The sequence below is a fragment of the Adiantum capillus-veneris genome, chromosome 2 (genome assembly GCF_014529385.1).
Source record: "Adiantum capillus-veneris isolate H3 chromosome 2, ASM1452938v2, whole genome shotgun sequence".
NCBI classification, from domain to species: domain Eukaryota; kingdom Viridiplantae; phylum Streptophyta; class Polypodiopsida; order Polypodiales; family Pteridaceae; genus Adiantum; species Adiantum capillus-veneris.
In genome coordinates, this window is record NC_140932.1 from 101,660,744 (window position 1) to 101,682,558 (window position 21,815).

The 21,815-nt window shown below is 42.0% G+C and overlaps 1 protein-coding gene across 1 annotated transcript; it reads left to right on the forward strand.

The window, feature by feature from the left end:
- Positions 1 to 14,017: 14,017 nt before the first annotated feature.
- Positions 14,018 to 16,562, forward strand: LOC147463291 (alpha-amylase type B isozyme-like). The gene is made up of 4 exons (XM_086487891.1): positions 14,018 to 14,482; positions 14,794 to 14,923; positions 15,013 to 15,815; positions 15,905 to 16,562. Exons 1-4 carry the CDS (start codon positions 14,090 to 14,092, stop codon positions 16,223 to 16,225), a joined length of 1,647 nt encoding a protein of 548 aa, XP_086344017.1. The 5' UTR covers positions 14,018 to 14,089; the 3' UTR covers positions 16,226 to 16,562.
- Positions 16,563 to 21,815: the final 5,253 nt, after the last annotated feature.

The following is a 21,815-nucleotide window of genomic DNA, read 5'->3' on the forward strand; positions in this document are numbered from 1 at the left end:
ACTATGGGGCACCACTCGGCTTACACAACACACCTGGCCAACACAAGGAACACACCTATGGAGTGAGAGGAGAGAGACTATCCGTTTACCCACTCCACACAGAGACACACACACACACACCCCCCCCCCCCAAAAAACTCAGCTCAAAAGAGGAGAATTTATGATGTTTATATACAAATGAGCTTGGCCAACACCAATGGGAAAAATAGTTTCCACAGTATTTGAGAAATACACCAAATACAACCACAAAGTTAAGCAGAGGCTTCACTCACTGGAGAAGATTACACCAAAAAATAGCAAAAAAAGAGTAACGAATTGAGCAAAATGGACAGCGCCATCTCGTCCGGAACGGCCCAAAATCCCAGTCTACAATGTCAAAGTGCTCAAATCCGACCTCGGATGAGTAGTTTACGGCCAAACAGGCTCCAAAATGAGCAAAAAACACAGTTGCGGCTGTTCCTCCTATCTTCTCCACATTTTTTCTGGTCTTCTCTCATTTTTTTCAGTTCCCACACTTAGCTTTATTAGTTGGGCACCCTTGGCCTTTTAGGCCAAAAACTGACCTTGCAGTGCATAGTTGTCACCTTTTTGCATCATCCACACACCTGGCACTCAACTTTTTCCGATAATGCATCCCACCACCACGTGAAGTGGACCCAAAATATGGTCCTCATGATGACCTTTCTGCATAATTAGCACAAGAAAACACCCACGTCATGTCTGTACTTATCCACGTGCAAGTATTAACCCCATTCGCCCTCCTGACGCCACTAGATGCCATCGGACGCACTCGTTTACCTTATGTAGTCCACCCACGGATAGCTGCCTCAATAAGTTTTACGCGCTAGAAACTCCTCATTATTGTAGAAAAAACACACTGGTATTGGTAATAGTGAAAATCGATGCACTATGTGCATGCTGTCCTACTTGTACACATGTGGGCCCCACGTAACCACCTGGCTATGGAAAATGGGCAATCCTTTATTTGATGCACCATGCATGTGTATGTATATATGCGCAATCACTTGCTCCAAAAAACTGCTGACAACGTGATGTAAGCATCAACGCGTAGCTCTCCTCGTGGGCAACACACTACTGCTCTCCGTTTGCGATTCCGACCACCGTAGCTTCTGTAGCACACACACACACACTCTCTCACTCTCTCGCAGTCTCCCAACGACACAAAAGATCAGATTATTAGAAGTCTCTTTACAAAGCTTTAGGTTTTGGCTTATATACTAAGCCTTAGAAAACCTAATGTCCGACCAAAATGACCCGATTTGTCCCTAGGCTTCTATAGAGCTTAATTACAACACTGTGAGCTGGCTTTGCTCATCCAACAAGCATCTGTGGCCAAAATACAATTGCCGACTTAAAATATGAAGCTCCCGTAAACATTACAAAAGTGGCCGTAATGGCTCAAAATAATAATAACGAGATATTCAATGATGTCCATGAGCTTGTATCTTCACATTACAGCATCCATCTTCGTCTTCATCACTTCATCAGCATCTTTATTTGGAATCTTTAGAGAATCTTTGAGGAATCTTTGTGGAAGCATTGTTGAAAGTTTGACCTATCAACACAACTCCTTTGAGGTCTTTGTAGGACCATGCAAACACATCTTTATATTTCTTGAGGAGTTGTGTTAGCCGTTCTTCTTCTTCAAGCTCTAAATCAGTTGCTATAAAGACCGGCTGAGGCTCTTCACCTGGTTCAGTGAGGTCTATCCGTTTAGCATTTTTCGGTCCATCGTAAGATTCCTGGTTTGTTCTTTCCCCATGCTCTGTTTTCTCCCCACTCTCACTTGGGTTGTCTGAACACTCGTTATCTGGTTCGTTATTTACCTCCAGATGCTCAGAGGAGTTATAAAACTCTTCTCGTTCTTGTGGTTCTACCATCTCATCTCCTCCTAGTATAAGGATTACTATGTAATAGGGTAGCACATCATACCTATCCTTATCGCAAAATTTTGTTGTTGGACTATCTGTAATGGTACAAACATCCAATGTTGCCAGTATGTGTTACCATACCAGAGGTTCCAAGGCATCTTCAGGAAAAGGTTCCAGAATATAATCCTTGTCCTCAATCGCTCTTTCTAAGACGCATTCGTCTCTTTTTAAGATCCCACAATGTGAAGCTCTGCACATCCATAGCTCTTTTTGTTGCCCTAACCATGCTGGGAGTTCCGATCCTGCGACTGTAGAGCTGAATCAAACTCTTCTACTGGTGTCTGGTTCACATCCTTGTAACTATGGTCTTTCAGGTGTATTTTGGTTGTTGTCTCGCCATGTATGAGGTATATGTGATCGTAACCCCAATCCTGGACCATCTTTAATTGTCTCATGAATGGTCAGCCTAAGATGATCTCATAATTGTTCTTTTTCTCGAAATCGATTATTACAAATATATGCTCATACTCGATTCCGCATGAAGTGACAATCACTTTTTCTAAGAGTCCTAGAGGCTTCTCCATGAACCCATCTGCCAATTGCAATTTCATTCTAGTAGCTCTCAAAGCTGGTTTTTCCCATTTTTTTCAGATTTCCTTGGTGGCTATAGCAACTCCTGCTCCACTGTCAAGAATAGCTTTGGACACTACTCCTTGGTATTCGACTGATAGCGTGGTGTTTCCATCTTCTCCGTCACAATACTCTCCAAACTTGTTTAAAGGTACGTGCCTAGTGTTTAGTTGAGGCCTGTCCAATTCTCTAATCCCTTCTTGAAGCTTCGAGGTGGGGTCTTTCACTCCAAACTTTTCTAGGCATTTGCCTACTGTGGTCCACATGTTTGGTCGTAACCTTAGGAGTTCGGCTAATGTGATTGTGCATGCCATCGGGGTGGACAATAACTCAATCAACCCTTGTGAATCCATCACTTTGTTAGAAGAAAGTCTTTGAGATGGGATTGCTCTCACCTCAGACTTGGCTTCATACTCTCCTAGGTAAGAGGGTAGAGTTTTCAGCAAGTCTGGCTGGCTGTGCACCGAACTAATTGATCCCTAGTCTCCCCCTTGTGAATATATATCAAAGTTTATTTGTGATCTTGCCTCGAATTCTTCAATAGGAGGTAAGATCTCATTTTTCTCTTTTCTCGTGCTATTCATGTGGTAACTCACCCTCCTAGCTTCGTTGGCCTCACGGATTTGCTTCCACAGATCATCTAGACCGTTACAATGCTTGCCCATTTTTGCCAATGTTTTAGACTGGAACCCATCACTTGCCTCATTTGTTGTATTTGGCACTATGATAGGTTCTCCACTAGACTCATAAGCATTCGCGAGTCTTTCCTTCGTTTCTACTTGTTCCTCTAAAGTTGGTTTGATAGGGGTTGGAGCTGGTACTTCATGCCAATTTGTAGGTTTACGTAGCGGGTTTTCTATCAAAGATTGAGCTGTTTCAATCATCTTTCTACACATTTCCAACCTCTGTTTTTCTATTTCAGCATATGGATATGTCATCCATCTTTGCTCTTGGGTTTGGTTCTTTTTTAGTCTGGCTTCGTAAGCTTTTAAAATTGCATCTAACTGCTCATTTACCTTGTCTGCCAGTACTGATCCTCCTGATCCTGTACTTTTGGGTTCTGCTATTTCCTTGGGTGCTATGGTTGCCGCAGTGTGTGAGCTTAGGCTAGCTAGATCCTCTAACCGTTCTAATCTATCCTTTGTGTGTTTTAACTCCTCGGATAGAGCAGTTTTCTCTCGTTCTTTCCTGGCTTTCATACGCGCTTTTCTGGCTTTCCAAGTGCTTCAAGGATTTTTTGTTTCCGAACTTGAGGCATCGATTTTTGGCTCTTCAATTATGGGTTCGTTCTTCATTCTTTGAGCTTGGGCTCGTGTCACTGCCTGAATAGGTATGATTGTCTCGTTTTCTGACCCTCCACTGGAAGGCAGTGCTTCTAGCATGTTCAAGGTGGTTTTTCCTCCTTTGCTGGAGTTCTTAGGGAGATCAGGAATCAAATGAGTAACTCCACACTTGGTGCAATCTGCGTTGACTCTAATGATTTCATCATGAGGACAGTCTCTTAACCAATGGTCTCCACCACACTTGTAGTAGGGTCCTTTAGGCTGTTGAGGTACTCCTTAAGCTCCTCTTTGTTGGTATGCATGTCTCTACTCGCCCATGCCTCCGTTGGCTATGAACAACAATGTTCGTTCATCTAAGCTATATCTTCCTTCTCCTACTGCATGTGCAGCTGTTGGTGGTCCTGTATTTCCTATCATGCTCCATGGTTCTGGTGTTGAGGGTTCTTCCAGTGGATAATAGGCAAGATTTGCAGTATATCCATTAAGATCTTCATAATATGCATGCATAGGCACCAAAGCCTTATCTTCTGATTCGGTTACGATTGGTGTGTATCTTATGCCAACTGGTCGTAATCCTGGTAGCGATGATTGTTGCCCCAACACTGGTTGTGGTCTTTCTACACCCACAGGTCCTGGTAGGTTGCCTGCTTGATATCTAGGTATCGTTGAAACTTGAGGAGATGCTACCTCAGCTTGGGGAGCGTAAGGTCTCTCTCTCACATATCCCTTGTTATAATCACATTCCTCCATCCCATGGTTTGTCCATTTTTTTTTAATAGCACACCACTTGGACTATTTAGACTGGGGTTTGGCGTACAAGTTAATCTTTTTTAGCACTTCCTCAACAAGTTGCTCTTGGTTTACAGCTACTTCTCCTTTCGGTGCTGTCTTAGAAGACTTGCTTCCACTTTGTTGTGAGGATGAATCGTCGTCAAGATCCTTGAACTCACCCTCTTTTTAGACCGCACAATTGTCTACAAGGTAAAGAGCCTCCTTTGTTAACTCATTCAACGTCGTGCTCCTCTTCATATGTAAGTCCTTATGGAGATCTGCATTCCTTAGTCCTTGGATAAATATAAGCATAAGTCTGGACTAAGTTGGCAGTTCTTCTACAGGGCAGAACTTAACATATCCGCACAAATTCCCCATCTTTCTGTTTGAATTTATGGATTTGTGAGACGGTATTATGAGCTATCCCCCTTTGTGAGAATTCCTCGATAAACTCGTCAAACACTTCCTCCATAGACTCAAAGTCTCTACGCTCCACAGAGTCAAACCAAGTAGCAGCGTCATCCTCTAAGGTTAGTCCACACCTTGCAAATTGGGTAGGGAAGTCTAACACCTCTTCCACTCTAATTACATGCACAAAGGCTGCTACATGGTCTCTCGGATCTCTGCTTCCTGTGTATTTCTTGTTTACCCATTTTTGCACTTGAGAAGGTCTAATTCTACGATGGTCTACAAACCTCATCATTGGATCTCCACGTCCTAATGGATATACCTCCTCTTGTCTTCTGTAGTAGGCTAGTTCCTCTCCCAGTGGTGCTCCTAAGCCATAATTTCTAACAGTTCTTACAAGAGATGGTTCATCTCTTCGAACTCGTTCTATGGGTGATCTTCCAGGCTTTGTTGACCCTTGAGTTTTTGGCTTACTCTCTCCTTGATACCTTGAATAGAGTGGTGGTTCCTGTAAATCTCTTAGCCCTCGTGCGGCTTGATAATCATCTCGGTTTCGGTCATGTTCCAATGTTGCACTCTATCGAATCCATGCCTGCAATGATGGCTGAGTTGCTGGTTGGTTTTGGTTGTTGAATGTTGCGGTCGGGTGGAATGTGAGGCCGCGTCATACTCTTCTGAAAAGGGATTTGTCGACTTGCTAGGGGTGTAGGTGGCTCTTGGCACTTCATCGAGGGCATATATTGATGCTCCTGGAACTGTTGCCCTTTCTACCTCCTCTGGGAGAATACGTTGGTATTCTCGCGCGTATCTATCAGCAAAAACTATATCCTTCCCCATAGCAATTTCATAAGAGAATAAGTAAACAACCTTGTCTTTGCTTAACTCGTTTGGGTAGGGTTCTTTGCAACGAAAGTAAGAGACTATTCCCTCCCTCTCATGCTTGTAAATTTCCACATTCTCATTATAAGTTGAAACCTTGGTTGTTTTCTTATCATACATAAAAATTGCTCCAGGTCGATCAATGTTCGGAGGCGGTTCTTGAGTTTCTGAAACCATTTTTCCCTTCGCCACGTTATCTCCATATATGTTGTAATCTTTAGGGTTACTAACTATCAGATAGTGGTTCCCCTTTTCGTATCGGAATCTATCTCCATCATCATACACTCGAACTATCTCCAGTCTCTAAGCCGGTCTTTCTTCAATACAAATACACTTACGTCCTCGATAGTCAGAATAAACTAGGGCTCCCCTCGAGTTTGTTCCTTCTAAGAAGATCACAGTGAACTTGGAATCATTCAAAGGATTAAGGGAGGTGCTTCCTCCTGGCATTGGTCCGTCATAAGTGAAACCTCCTGGCTGTTGACTACCCATCATGAAGAAAGATTTGTCTGATGAAGTGTCAGTATCACTACCCTCCTCAATAATCGGTGCTAGTGGATCTAACCTAGCCTGAGTTACACTCTCCTCGGTGGACACTAAGCTACCTTGGTCACCTGCCACCTTTTGGTCTCTAAAAATGTATCTTCCTGATCTTAAATTCATCAAACTTATCAATGCAACTTATCACAATTTCCAACCACTCACCTGGCAAAGGATCAGTCTCCGCACAGCTTCTTGCTTTGCTACTGAATATACCTGTACACAAGCGTTTAATTTCAGCAATCGAATCACAACATTTAATCCACTAGAGGTGCTCTTAGTAATGATTGGTATAACTGGAGAGTTAACCTCAACCACTACTGTATTTTATACACTACTGATGTTCTAGATTAGGTCTGCTAATCTAGAACTGTACTTCCCTCGGATGTTGGTTAATTTACGTGAAAATTCTGAATTCAGTCTTTGCTCCGTCAAAAGGTCAAACAATGTCCAAATTCACTTCTAAAAGAAGTTCTGGAACCCTTAAGCCAAATGGAATCTCATTGTATAAGCTTAGTCAACTTTTCTCTTCAGTAGACCCCTGTAGACATCCTACGCATAAGATGTCTCCTACTCTGTTTTGCCTGGATTCTTGCACTATGGATTCCCCTTGATGTGCTGAGTCCACAGCTGTTTTTACTTTTTGATTTGGACACCTATAAGTTGGTCAATGGATCAAAAATCTGTTCTGACAGCCTGCTGTTTGTCTTGATCAATCAAATCAACCCCAATTTGGACCAAAATTGACTACGAGGCTTGCCTCAGGTTATATATACAACACCTTCCTATGCCCACACTCAGTATCCGGCTTCAATTTCTTGCTTTAGACATCCTACGCGTAGCATATCTTTTTGCTCAGAATAGCTTCAAATGCAAAGCACAGACTCTCCTTGAAATGCTGATCACTTTGGTATGCTCAAAATTAGGTTTGGAGTGCAAAATCACACAGATAACATCCTACGCGTAGGATGTCTTTTTGTTCTGTTTGACCCCAGACTTGACCCACACCTTTCCCTTGATGTCAGCAACCCAGTGGTATGCTTAGATTTTGGTTTGGATTTCAAAAGTCCCCAATTTTAGCTGTTCTAGCCTTTTTCAGTCAAACGTGCTAAAGTCTGCTTAGAACCCAATTTTCTCACCCAAATCAGATGAAACCTCTCTCAGTCACTCAATATATCATGCAGATCATGTTCATGCAGCCATCCTATGGTTTTGGTCTTAAAATAATGCCTTGGCACAATTTGGGTAGGATGTTTGACAATTTCAGCGTATTGGGCCTTATCCTGTCAAGATATGGTCAAATTTTCACTTTCGAGGTGAAACTAGGGTAAAACCTACCTTTTGAACACATTGGTCAACTCAAAATTCCAAAATTCCCACCAGATTAGCCTGTAGACATCGTACGCGTAGGATGTCTCCTGGCTTAAAATCAATTTTTTTCCTGACAGAAATGCTCCTAATGCTCTGCAGCTCTATCAGAAACACTCACATCAACTTTTGGACTTCATTTTAGCTTTCAAACACACTTTTGCGTCTTTTAAAACCTTGTGATGAATCTAACAAGCAAGTATACATGCATGAAGTGCTCTAGATCCTGAATCATGATGTCCTACTTACTCTACTCCTACTCCTCATGTGAAATGGTGATAATGGTGTTTTGGTTTCTTCCTGGCCTCTCCAGACTCTCAAGCTCTCCTTCCACCGCTTCTACCACTCCAACTCCTACTCTTTACAACACCACTCAACTAAAAACTACCTAAGTCTACCTAAGTCGAAGGATCTAGGCCAGACACACGCTCCCTAGACTCCCTCTAAGACATAGAGAGTCCTCCACCCTCTGATCCTATCTAAATGTAAAACGAGACTCTTACCAAGCCAAAGAATCCCTATCCACAAGGACTAGTCTCGGTCACCTACCTAAGGTTTTCGTCCCCGGCAGCGGCCCCAATGTAGCTCTACTCAATGCAAACGCGTGGGTATGTTGTAATGCGAAATCGGACAATGTGTACTCACCGAATCACCAGATGAAGCGATGAAGCTCGCAAAACCGGATCATACGCACACAATGTAGGTATTGGCGCGTAGCTCTCGTCAGGGGCAGCACGCTGCACTTCTTGAGACTCGATTCCGACCACCGCTGCGCGCGTAGCGTCAAGATGAAGCTCTCACTCTCTCTCGTACACAATACGCTCACTCACAGACTTCAAACTTTTTAAAATGACAAAAGGTTTTTCATTAAGGTCAAAAAGTGGTATAAATACCTTACAATTATGAAACCCTAATGTTCCATCTTAACTATCTACTCAATCTAAATGTCAAAACTGGGATACAATCTGGAAACTTCTGTAAGCCCCAATATTTACAAGGTGAAATGTCGGGTTTTCTCAATAAATAAATAATTACAAAAAATGATAATCTTCCGAGCAATCAATTTCCGTAGGGTGTGTCCAGCTTCTAACACTCCATTAGCTAGCCTTGCTCTTTGACATACCATCTCTCATTTGGACCCCTTTACCATCGGCCCCGTGTTGAGATGGATCTGAAAGCGCATGTCTGTATTCTAACCCTTGTTCCTGTTTATTCTCCCACGTTAAATTATCAGTTTAATATGAGAAAATCATTTGGGTTGGTTAGATATTAGATTTTATGACATATGTGATTGTATGTTCATGTATCTCTTCTACATATAGTGTCTATAAGTCTGAAAAAGAGTAATTAAACTAATACTAAGCTTAGATATTTTTATAAGAGCGCCACACATTGTTAGATCATATATTTATTCTATTGTATTGATTTCTCCAATCAAAACATAGGCTTTGGTCCTGCATATTCCTTTTGCCATGATTTGATAGACTACAGATGCCACCAAGGGCTTGCTCTAGTATGTGAAGAATAAAGTAGACTAGTTGCTATAGTTTTGGGCATTGTAGGAAACTAGGCTGTAGCTGCATACAAAACATCTCTTGCCATGAAAATAGAGTATCCACCACCTCTGTGAATGGCATCTGCATGCACGACCACATCACAGATCTTGATGGTTGTGCCTTTTCTCTTCTCTTATATATGTAAAAGCACTATCTTTTGATGTGTATGGCAACCATACAAATCCATCATCTAGCACATCTTGTCCAATCTTGTCCAGCTCATTATCCTAGTTAAATTTCTCATATATCTTGTTGCTAGAGTTGAGGTCACCTTGGTTTTATTTAAATTTGGACTAGCTTGTTTGCATGGCAAACTAGCCCGAGCCAGTTGCAAGTCAATTGTAGCCAACAAACAGTTGTTGACCAAAAAGTTAACACATTCTTAAGACAAGCATTTCAAACACAATATCTCCCCCTCTGCATGCACATGCCTCACCTGTATGCTATGTGTGTTTGCTTGCAAACCTAGCAACCTAATCCTACATCATTAGGGTTGTGCATTTGCACCTCAACAACCAAACACACACACACACACACACACACAAAGGAGAATATGAGGAGAATTCAAACTCAAAAATGTGGGCCATCAATTTAGCACTATTATGTGAGGATGATACTATTCAAACTCAAAAATGTGGGCCATCAATTTAGCACTATTATGTGAGGATGGTATCCTGTATCTCTCTACTCTGTGTGAGGTCAAAGAGCCTTTACCCATACTGTGATTGTTATAGGCTACAACAAGAGGAGAAAAATAAAGAAGTAAATTTGTTCTAGGTAACATTTTCCATCATGTGCCAAGACCTCTTAGGAATTTCTTATGGATTTATATCATTACATAGATGCCCATATTATCTCTTTTCTTTAACAGACTTAGAATTCCAAATGGAATGCCTTTGTTTCTTGCCTCTCCCTTTCCTAACCTATATATAATCATCATCACAACATCTATTGCCTCCCTCTATTATGTATCCCACCATCCTCTTCAACAAAACATGTTTAGTCTCTTTACATCAATCTACCATAACATGAGCAAGGGCACAAACATTTAGTTGGCATAGAAATAGGTGAAGAGATGTAAACCCAAGCAATAAAAATTATAAAGGGTACATATGGACTATCTTTTTCTCTATCTCTCTCCATATCCATCTCGACCCTTCTAGCCAACGATCCTATGTATGATAGAGTATTTCCTTGTAGATCTTATCATGGAGTGCAAAGTGCCACTCGAATACTCCCCTCATCTTTTCTTCAATGTTTTTTTGTGTATGGCATATATGTCAAGATTAACACAATGTCTCATAAATAATGTAAGCATTAGGTAAAAGATAAAATTTATAGGCCTTAATATGCACATTTATATTTAAAGTCATGAACCTCTTACCTCTTGTAGTAGGGAATATGTATTTTGTTGAACTAGATATATATGCAATAAGTTTTGAGGCGTGTAGCATGAACATGTGTAGTACTTGTAGCACCTCTAATTTTTGCTTATAAAGAGTTTGATAATTATATCTTAAACAATTAATAGATGGCACACTCTCTCCTTTGAAAGTAACCACAATACTATGAAGAATTTTCTTGTGAATAGAACTTGCACAAATTCCTATAGAACTTCCCAAGTGAGAATCGAATGTATAAGTGGAGTGCTTTACCTTTGAGGGGAAAGTATCACCACATAAACGATCTTCTCAAAACAAAACTTTTCTAAAATACAAGAAAATGTTGTAGACAAATGCCCAAACTTGGGTATTGATTCTGACAAGATCATTTGCCAAGTTATGAGAGTTACAATGCGGTTTAATGATTATTTGTAAATATGACTTCTTTTTAAAAAAGACAGCTTAAAATAAACCATAGTACATGCATATCAAAAGTCATATAATAAAATAGCTAGATTTAAGATCTTTGTGTCCAAAAAATACACAATATTGTTAATGCTTAGTACCAAATAGCCACTTTATTGCGATGAAGAAAATCATGTTTTCTATATAGTAAGTATGTTGGACCTAACACTTACTACTTCAAACTAGCAACTACATATTTACTATATTGTAATTGCATTGGACCTATCATTTGCTACTTCTAAATAGCAAGTCAACGTAGTTACTATATAGTAATTATGTTGGACTTAAGATTTGCTACTTCCAGCTAGCAACTCCACATAGCTGCTATATAGTAATTGCATTGGACCAAGGAGTTACTACTTCTTTCTAGCAACTCCACATAATTACTATGTAGTAAACATAGAGGTACTTGGGAGTTCCTCACTTGCTTTTTCAATCTAAGAAGTACATGGAACACAAAGTTAATTGCTATATGGTAACATGTCAAAAGCTTCTTGTGACCTAGTTATGTGAAACCTCATCTATCCCCCAAAATCCACCTTGTAAACCAAGATCTCACCTTCTCATGTGTTTCTTAGAGCCTAAACACTCTTTGTATGGTTCTTCACAGACATGTCCAAACACTCTGTGTGTGTGTGTGTCATCGTGGATGAAGAGAAACCTGGTGCTGCTCAGAAATTGAAAAAATCTCGTTGAAGGCATTGAAAGAGTCGTGGCATTTGATCTCATCTTTCTCCATGTCGCCAAGGTGGCAGTTCGTAGCTACAAACACCCACAGTGTGTTGATATGCTGCTATGCTTCATACCGGCCAGTGAATGTGTGTGTGTGTGTGTGTGTGAGAGAGAGAGAGAGAGAGAGAGAGAGTGAGAGAGGGCCATTCCAGCCAAGCGTGCGCGTAATATTAAACATTACATCTCTTATAAAATATAGCCGACTGTCAACGGGAGGCCCAATCGTCAAAGGTGACTGATGAGGGAGGCTGAGAGACTGCATAGGCTAGGGTGGCTGAGCTCGAGGCTTGGAGAGAGTGGACTGCGGATTGTAGGAGATTGAGATGGGTGAGAACTTTTCCATGGCGCACGCCCCACCCGTGAATCTCCTCACTGTCTGTGACAGTACGAAGATAAGTGGTCGTAGGCAGAACAGTAGGTAGCCGAGGGTTGGTATGGGGAACTGCAAGCCAGGGAGCAGCTTAATTGAAGGAGCACCTCAAGTGGGTGCAGTTCATCTCACCCTTTCCAAGCTGGCAGCCCGCACATCAAGGGTGGGGGTGCTGGCTAATGCACTCCCGCAAGCCGAGGTAAGTACTCCGCACTGGCGAGTGCGCTCCCACTGGCCGGGGTGATCCAGTACTCCTTACTCGCAATGCATGGCAGACGGTCGGTCGCCTCTGTGTGTGTGTGTGTGTGTGTGTGTGCGGAGGTACGCGCGCGCAGCCAGGAGACACAGAGCACACTAGTGGGTTGATGTTGCTTCTCCCACGTGTCGGGGAGGGGGGGTGGGGAATCCCTCCCCCTTGAGTACTGTTTGACTTTACATTGCCAAACTCAGAAGTCCCTCCCCCTTTTATTATAGTATAGATAGATAGAGTACTGTTTGACTTTACATTGCCAAATTCTGTGTGTGTGTGTGTGTGTGTGTGTGCGCACACGTACGCGCGTGCAGCTAGGAGACGCAGGGCACACTAGTCGGTTGATGTTGCTTCTGCCACGTGTCGGGGAGGGAGGGTGGGGAGTCCCTCCTCCTTTTATTATAGTATAGATAGATAGAGTACTATTTGACTTTACATTGCCAAACTGTGTGTGTGTGTGTGTGTGTGTGCACGTACGTGCGCACAGCTAGGAAACGCAGGACACACCAGTCGGTTGATGTTGCTTCTGCCACGTGTCGAGGAGGGAGGGTGGGGAGTCCCTCCCCCTTTTATTATAGTATGAGTACTGTTTGATTTTACATTGCCAAACTCAGAAGTCTTTGTGTTTTTATTTTCTAGTATGTCAATACTTACATTTCATTTTCACATTTTAAATTAAGTGTTCCTTAAGGTTTTCTTTGAGTCAATGACACATAGAGGGTCTCTCCTTCTTTGAAAAATTTAAGTTGCTTCATATATAGTATAGAAATATAAAACGCTATGATAAGTTCAAGAAAGTAAGTCTAGTTTAAGTGACATTAATTTTTTTAAATATTTGTTATCACAATCAAATATTATGTTTTTTGAAAAAAAAAATCAATAAACTATTTAGATTATAATATATTTTTAAAACATAAAAAATAATGTTTGAAAAACCACTTGGAAGCATTGTAGCAAAATGAGAAAAAAAAAAAGGTGGAGGATGACAGCAAAGATTGTGCGTGACCCAATATATTCAAATAGCCCTCTTTAAAAAGAGTCACACAAATGTCAACACCTCTCGTGGAGACCTAAAAGAAATATTTTATAAAAAAAAACTTTTTGCCAAGTGGCACTAATCCATAAGCTGTATCCAATGGTCCACAATTGCACCAAAAATTATAATTCAAAAGTAGAAAGTCCTCTCCCACTCCAATTCTAGAAATTCAAGGAGCACTCTCAGCTCAGCATTGTCAAAGATTCTATACAAACACATCTCCACTACCTGGCTGCCTTAGACATAATTAGCTGCGCAATCCCACTTTTCACTTCTTAGAATGTCTACGCGTGGACAGAAATTAAGCAATGGGCACCCTGTGAATCCCCAAATGGTGACCAATAATTGGTTGAGGAGATGTACCAGATGCCACGTGGATTCGATTGCATGAGGACATGTGTCAAGTAGGCCACGTGGCAACGCGGATCGTCTTTATAGAAATTCGGAGTGCAGAAGCTTGCTCTCGATACTAAGCTCGCCCCCTCTCCCTCTCTCCCTCTCTCTCACACACACACACACAGACGCGGATGAATACCTACATACATTCCCACCCACCTACCTCATTCTGCGCGTCCCCTGTGACTTCCCCGGTGTCCATGGCGGCCCTCACCTCTCCTTGCTCCACCCACGTCCACTGCTGCGTAGGCAGTTACCCTCTTGCCTGCTGTTACTCCTCGCAGCCCTTATCTCTGCCTCAAAGGTCTCCGTTGAAACTGAAGAGGAGGCACCTGGGCGCAATTACTGCTGTGCAGGCCACGCCTGCCCCTCCTGAGGACACCTCTGCTCCCGCAAACGATAAACTCACCGATGTTACTGTCCAGGAGGTGCTCTCGCAAATCCAAGTAGAACCCAACCCTACCAAGCCTGCCTCCAGAGGCGGAAACATCAAAAGAGATCCCCTTGATGTAATTATGTGCCAGGTAAGTTTATCGTGAGTGTGTGTGTGTGTGTGTGTGTGTGAGTGAGAGAGAGAGAGAGAGAGAGAGAGAGAGAGAGAGAGACTACACCTTGTGCGCGCAAGTATGACACTTGAAGACATTGTCCATATACTCCTGCTCGGCCTGTGTGTGTGCGCATGCGCTCTCCACTTTGTGTCTACATCTATGCCACAAAAGGATATTTCCCTTATACACACACATGAGATTGGCCACTCCCACACATGACTTTGTTGCAAAGCTTGTGCCTGCCCGGAGCTTACTCTGAAGATTGTGTGTTTTGTGCATTGACACAGGGTTTTAACTGGGAATCATGGAGATCGGAATGCTGGTATGACATTCTTATGGGCTATGTGAAAGACCTTGCGCAGGTTGGCATAACAGACGTCTGGCTGCCTCCGGTCAGTCACTCTGTTGCACCTCAAGGTGTATATCTCAAATTTTTTTCTTGATTGGTCTGAGGAGCTCTTTTGGAACTTTATTAATTCTAACAATGCTTGAATGCCTCTTTGTAGGTTACATGCCTGGTAGACTCTACGATCTGAATGCTTCTGGGTATGGAGACGAAGAGAAGCTGAAGCAGCTTATTGATGTATTTCATGAGCACGGAGTCCGCTGCCTTGCGGATATAGTCATAAATCATCGATGTGCTGATAAGAAAGATCATCGAGGTGTATGGTGCATATTTGAGGGAGGTACACCCGATGAGCGTCTGGATTGGGGACCGTGGGCTGTAACCAGGGACGATCATCCCTACACAGATGGGTCAGGACAGCCTGATACTGGCGAAGATTTTGAAGGTGCACCTGATATTGATCACACAAATGAGCGCGTGCAGCATGAGCTTGTCGACTGGATGAAATGGTTAAAATCTGTAATAGGCTTCGATGGGTGGAGATTTGATTTTGCAAAAGGGTTTGCGGGTCACTTTGTGGGGCTGTACATTGGAGAAACAGAGCCGGAATTTGCGGTTGGTGAAGTATGGACAACCTTGAACTATGGTGAGGAAGGTTTGCAACCTAATCAAGATAGCCACAGGCAGGATTTAGTAAATTGGGTGCACTCAACCGGTGATCGCGCAACGGCTTTTGATTTTACAACAAAAGGCATTTTGCAAGAGGCTGTGCATGGTCAATACTGGAGACTGAGGGATGATAATAACAAACCCCCGGGCATGATTGGGTTTTGGCCGGAAAAGGCCGTCACCTTCATTGAAAATCATGACACCGGGTCTACACAGCAGCATTGGCCATTTCCCCGTGACAAAGTGATGCAGGGCTATGCATACATCCTTACACATCCAGGAATTCCTTGTATTGTAAGATAATCATTACTATGTTTTGCAGCTGATATCCACATGGATGTTGCCTCTGGTTGGTTCTTAAATGTGGTTTGGCTTTTTTGCAGTTTTTCGACCATTTTTACGAGTGGGGCTTAAAGGATGAGATTGTGAATCTGATCCACATCCGCAAACAAAATAACATTAGAGCAAATAGCAATGTGTCAATACTGGCAGCAGAGCATGACGTATACGTAGCTGCGATCGATGACAGAGTGGTAATGAAGATTGGGCCAAGGTTCGACATTGGTGATTTGGCTCCGAATCCAGACGAATGGGAAGTTGCTTCTGTGGGGCAGGAGTATTGTGTATGGAAGAAGAAAGGGCCACCAACATCGGAGCAGCATTCGCAGGAGGGAAGTGAGGAAGGCAGTGACCATGCTTCTTGAAATGGAGCTTGCAATTAGGACGGGTGGTGAGGGCACATATCTTTATGATGGAGCTTGCAAGTAAAGATATTGTGCATTTCCGCCTTTTGAGGAGATGAACATCCAGGCGCTGCCAAAATGCTGCAAGGGTTGCATATAATTAGTAAGAGAGGATTGACCGCGCCTGAGAAATTATAATAATAGGTGGAGGTCAATACAGATAGTTCTGAACTATGCGTAAGCGTTTTTTGCATAGGAGCAAGATCGCTCTATGTCTCCCTCCAATATAGTTGCACAGCTATTCTCTTCTTACTTGGGATTGTACATTTTACCAACTTGAAGATGAATATTTCTGTGACATTGACGTAGCAATTTTCCAACTCCTTTATAGTTCATGCAATATATAGTTGGCACTGCTTACTCACTGCGATGCAGTGTTTGGGAAAAATCATTTTTCCAAACATATCAAATTCCGTTTTTTGAAATTGGCAAACGAAATTTTAGAAAATTAGATATCTTTTTCAAGTTTTTACACTATTTTTCTCCATTTTGAAACATAATTTCTCCTTTTCCTCTTGCTCTCAACCGGCATTCTTGAAATTGAAAACGGCACAATATTAAATTGAGACACATTTTTCTCGACCACTACGATAATGATGAGAGAGAGAGAGAGGTTCGCAAGAATGCTTAAAAGCTGAGACGCATTCGCAAGATTAACGCTAGGGCAACTCATCAATAGCCACATTGTGAACACTTTCATGTATCAATGATGAAGTCATACCTCAAGTCTCTTCCAAGAACCAAGCCACTGAATTCCAAGGCCTCATCTCTAGAGGGCTTGCAAAAACCATTTTTCCTAAACACAAAAAATTAGGGCACATTTAAAACTCTTGCCTCATTGCCCCAAGGGAATCAAGGCCTCATCTCTAGAGGGCTTGCAAAAACCATTTTTCCTAAACATTAAAAATTAGGGCACATTTAAAACTCTTGCCTCATTGCCCCAAGGGAAACAGCCTCGAGATCCTGAGTTGAGTTGGAATTAGTGTTCTTAGGAATACACATTTTCTATGTGAGGGGGAGTGGCTGAGTTCCATACCCCTACATATTAGGAAAAATATGAACCCCAAAAGGACCTTTTAGTTTAAGGGGTGATTAAGCATGGACCAATAGGAAGAGGATGGTGGCCACAGCTATAGCCTCTCAAAAAATAGTGTAGTAGGGAGCATGAGGGTCTATTTGTTTCCTTCATTATAGTTTTGTCCCTTAAAAAAAGGTTGAGAAGCGGGAAAAGGGCGGGGGGGGGGGGGGGGGGGGGGGGGGGGGGGGACGGAGGGCTTCCCCTCCATTTTTATGAGCGCCCATAAAGTAACCCTAAAATTTTATTTTATTTTGAAATTTTTTAAATCTCACTTTTCACTCTTCAACAACTCTCATAACCAAATACATGGTCAAAAAACTATTTTCTTTGATGAAAATCTGCATTTCTTACCCGTATCTTCTATTCTACTTCTTCTCTTTCCCCTTTTGTCTCCAAGATTTCCATAGCTACAACACATAAGGAAGCTTTCCATAGCTTCACCACTTGTCTCCCTTTCATCCACACCATCCCTTTGAACTACTACTTCTCCCCTTGCTCTTCATTAAGCCACTTCTCCCCCTCTCTCCGAGCTTTCCATAGCTACATCACAAATGGAAGCTTTCTATAGCTGCACATTTGTCTCCCCCTTTCATCCACACCATCCATTTTTACTACTTCTCCCCTTGTTTTCCATTCAACCATTCCTTCTGACTTTATTCCTGAAGCAACATGCCTCTCTCTTATATTACAACTCTTCTTCTTCTGGTGCTACCATGTCAACCCCCTCCACTTCAAGGAAGCCAAAGGATAAGATAGAGGCGGTTTGCTTGCATAACACTAGGAATTTTGATGGGGAATGCGTGCCACAAGTATTTTCTAAAGGATTTTGGATCTTCATGCAACTTGCAGCTATCGGATCTCATCGAGTTCGAAACCGTAGCAACCTTGATGAACATTGGAAAGAGAGACTTCTTGGTTTCAAGAACCATAGAGTCAATGACATAGTGGCCATTATTCAACACGTGTACTCTTAGGGTTCCATGCGCTTGAGGAATGGAAGCTCAAGAGATTTCCCAATACATTGTTAGTCGTAAAACAAAGTTGGTTGCTGATTGTAAACGTTTGTTATTTGCTTTTGACTTGATAGTTTTTTGTGTTTTCATAGATATATTCCCATCTGACTTTGTTGAGAAACAACCAATCAAGAGTCTCACAGGAATCTGCAACGCTCTCATTCCGACATTGGTGTTATGATGCTTCCCAACTCGTCGCCTTCAATTCTGCTGCTGCAATGCAAAATCTTCTTCTACTCACCCACGTATGTAGTGCCGGCCTCGAAGGATGGATATGGTAAGATCATTGTTGTTGTCAAACCTTCATTACTGAACCTGGAATGGCCACAACTCGATACGTGGTCACTCTTCTCAGTAAAGGAGAAGATGTTTTTTGATATTTGCTCCTCATTAAAATTTGGAAAGGCTTCCAAATCAGTACGGCTCAGTTGGTGCTGTCCCGTGCATATTTTTGTACACTTGTTCAAGACATTGCCATTCAATGTCACACCTACTATGTTTTGTAGCAAGAATGTCATGTATGAAGCACTAAAAAAAGTGTAAGGTGGGGGATTCAGATATAGGGATACGATATTTGAAAGTGCGCACTACTTTGTACCTACATTTCCAATATGAGAGTTAGATGTGTAAGAGTGGAAAGTAGATATCCTTACAATCTAATGTTGCTAGTTTTGTGACATTTGACATGCCCGTTATTTTGTCAAATGGTGTTTCTTGAATTGTGCAAGTTAGTGAACACTGATTACTTACCAATGTATGGGAACACTTGATTATCTTAGGCTACAAAGAAATCAAAGATGCTTCCTTTCGTCTCAATCGGCAAAAGGTCAATTTTAATTTTTATGTTGTCTACATGTGCCAATTGTTAGTTTTATAAAGAGCATTTTTGTTGTTTCAGATTGGTAGGCAGATGGAGGCAGCCATGAAAGTGCAAGAGGAGTGGAGGGTTGGCAACACACTATCTTTAAGTTGATCTGATGGAAATATGTAACCGGCTCTAATCCACGTTGTAAAGAATTTTGTTTAATGGAAATTCAAAATTCTTTTGTCGTTATAGTATCACCTTTATTGATTAAGTTTTTAGATTTTGTTTGGGTGTTTGTTTGCGCACCTATGTGTGTCTGTATGTATATTAAAGAGCTTTGGGATGGTATCTTTTTCTGCAGTGGACCGTGGCGGGGTGGGGACGGGGGGGGGGGTATATAAAGGGGAGGGGGCTTCTTATTTTTCTGTCAACACTTGAGAGTGAGACAGAGAGAAAGACAACACACGCAGAGAGAGAGAGAGAGAGAGAGAGAGAGAGAGAGAGAGAGAGAGAGAGAGAGAGAGAGAGAGAGAGATTACCATTGCAGCACATGTTAGTGCATCCTCCTCCCACGCAGCAGTAGCGTCCGAAGATCCAGACACCCCCCTTTCGCGGTTCCTTCTTTTCTTAGAGAACACCGAATATGTTGGACACAATATCTTCACGGCTTCCTTACCCGCACAGTGGATTTACAAAAAACCATGCAACTCCATAATAAAACTTTTCACGACATCATAGAGTATATGCATGTGCATATGCTCAAGTATGCTATGAACTTTGAAGACAATGTCATGCTGTGGTTTCCATGTGATCTCCTTTGCTACATCCACAAGGGCGACAATGCATTTTTAAAGAGACTAGCCCGCTTTGAGGCGATTGTAAATGAGACGAACCACTTCCGTCAAGTGACAAAGGAAGTTGCAGACTCCTTCAAGAAGCGCAAAATTGGGCAATCTTTCTTGTCCATCATTGCCACTCTCTTCTTCCTCGTGAATGAGGAGCCCTCCTTGGAGGAGATGGAGCTCCCGCATCTAGCATTGGTTGGGGTGTTTCCGGATCGTAAATATCCCAAGCCCGCCCCTATAGATGTCCAAAGTGAGAGAAGACTATAGACTTTTGAATATCCCAACGGCTTAGAAGAAGCAGTTGTAGTGAGAGAGCAGATTGATGACACCTCCGAGGTGCCTGACCCTAAAAGCCATGACCCTGCTGCAATTCTCTAAGTGGAGATTAGCCGTCTCAACATCATATTTATAGAAGATGAAGAGTATTTATTCTTATATGATCTGGAAAAGGCTTTTGGTATCCGACTAGATGAGTGTCTTAGCCTCATATGCACCAAGATGGAGTCCCCCTTGATCCTACACCATAATCTACAGATGACAAGCTAGTTCCATTGGGGGACTCTATTGCTGACACAATTGCACTAGTGACAATGGATATTCTTGCTATAGAGCAGAGTGAAGTCACGAACAAGGAGTTCGTTGCCACACAGGCCAGGGTTGTTGCCAACCAAACTCCTATCTGCCCCGACTCACCTGGTTGGTGGAGCACATGCAAGGTTGATGAGAGCAAATCCTCTATCAACCTTGAAGACACACCAACTATGGATGATGAGCATAAACAACAAGAGGTAATATTAAACATCTTGTACGTTGATAATTCAAACTTTCTTCTTTGATTTAAATGGTTAATTATATTTTTGCAAGATGTTTTGGACATGGACCTGTGGGCTAGCCAGAAAAGGGGAGAGCGCAGGGTGTTTGGGCCTTAGGAAGCCCTAGCACACTACATTGGCAAACTAACAATTCAGGACGTGTGCATCATACACAAGGATTTATCTCTGAACGGCCATTTTGTTTTGTGGATGCTTAAGGCCGCAAGTAAACTCCTATTCTTAGCCACCATCCCTCAAACAGACCATGTAATTATTCTAGTGAAAAAAACACTTGCCATTTCCACTTTTGGCATTGGCTTTCATGGCAAGGTCATGACACGCATAGCTCTTTGTCAAGCCCTGGGGGTTGATAGTGCCCAAGTATAGCTGCTTTTGTACTTACATCCATTCTATCCAAGGTTATAGAATGTGGTAGAGAGATCGCAAAGCACCTCCTATCAAAAGATAGTTAAGTCGGATGTATAAGCTTTTAAATGAAAATTATCTCTTGTCCATGATCCTTTGGAAAGCTCAACTTACTGATGTGATCATGTTAAGTGACAAGGAAAACTGTGAAAATTCTACCCATTTGTAATGTGTATTAACTATTTGAATGTTGATGGTGTACATTGAAAAAAAATTGTCCAAAAAATAGCATATAAATTACTTTTTTGTACCAGATTTTCCTTGTAGGTGACATTGTATGCAATTTTGTATTTATCCACAAGACATGGAGAATGTTCCCTACAAGCTTGCTGTCTGGCCAAATTTCTTTGCCTTATGGACACAACTTATTTGACTGTTTTTGCAATATTCTGTCAAATAGAGATCAAAACTTTTACCTAATGGACAATTTCAAGTCAACCAAAATTTTATTTAGCTTCAGTTACCATCATCTAAGCAATGCCACCAACTAAAGAACCTTCTGTGCAGTTGATTATCATCTCGCCTTCAATCATTTAACAAAATAAATGTAGACAAATATAGACATTAAATGT

Coding starts and splice junctions, on each gene's coding strand:
- LOC147463291 (XM_086487891.1), top strand. CDS start 14,090: ATGAATACCTACATACATTCCCACCCACCTACCTCATTCTGCGCGTCC. Junction 14,483..14,793: donor TTGATGTAATTATGTGCCAG/GTAAGTTTATCG, acceptor GCATTGACACAG/GGTTTTAACTGGGAATCATG. Junction 14,924..15,012: donor TCACTCTGTTGCACCTCAAG/GTGTATATCTCA, acceptor GCCTCTTTGTAG/GTTACATGCCTGGTAGACTC.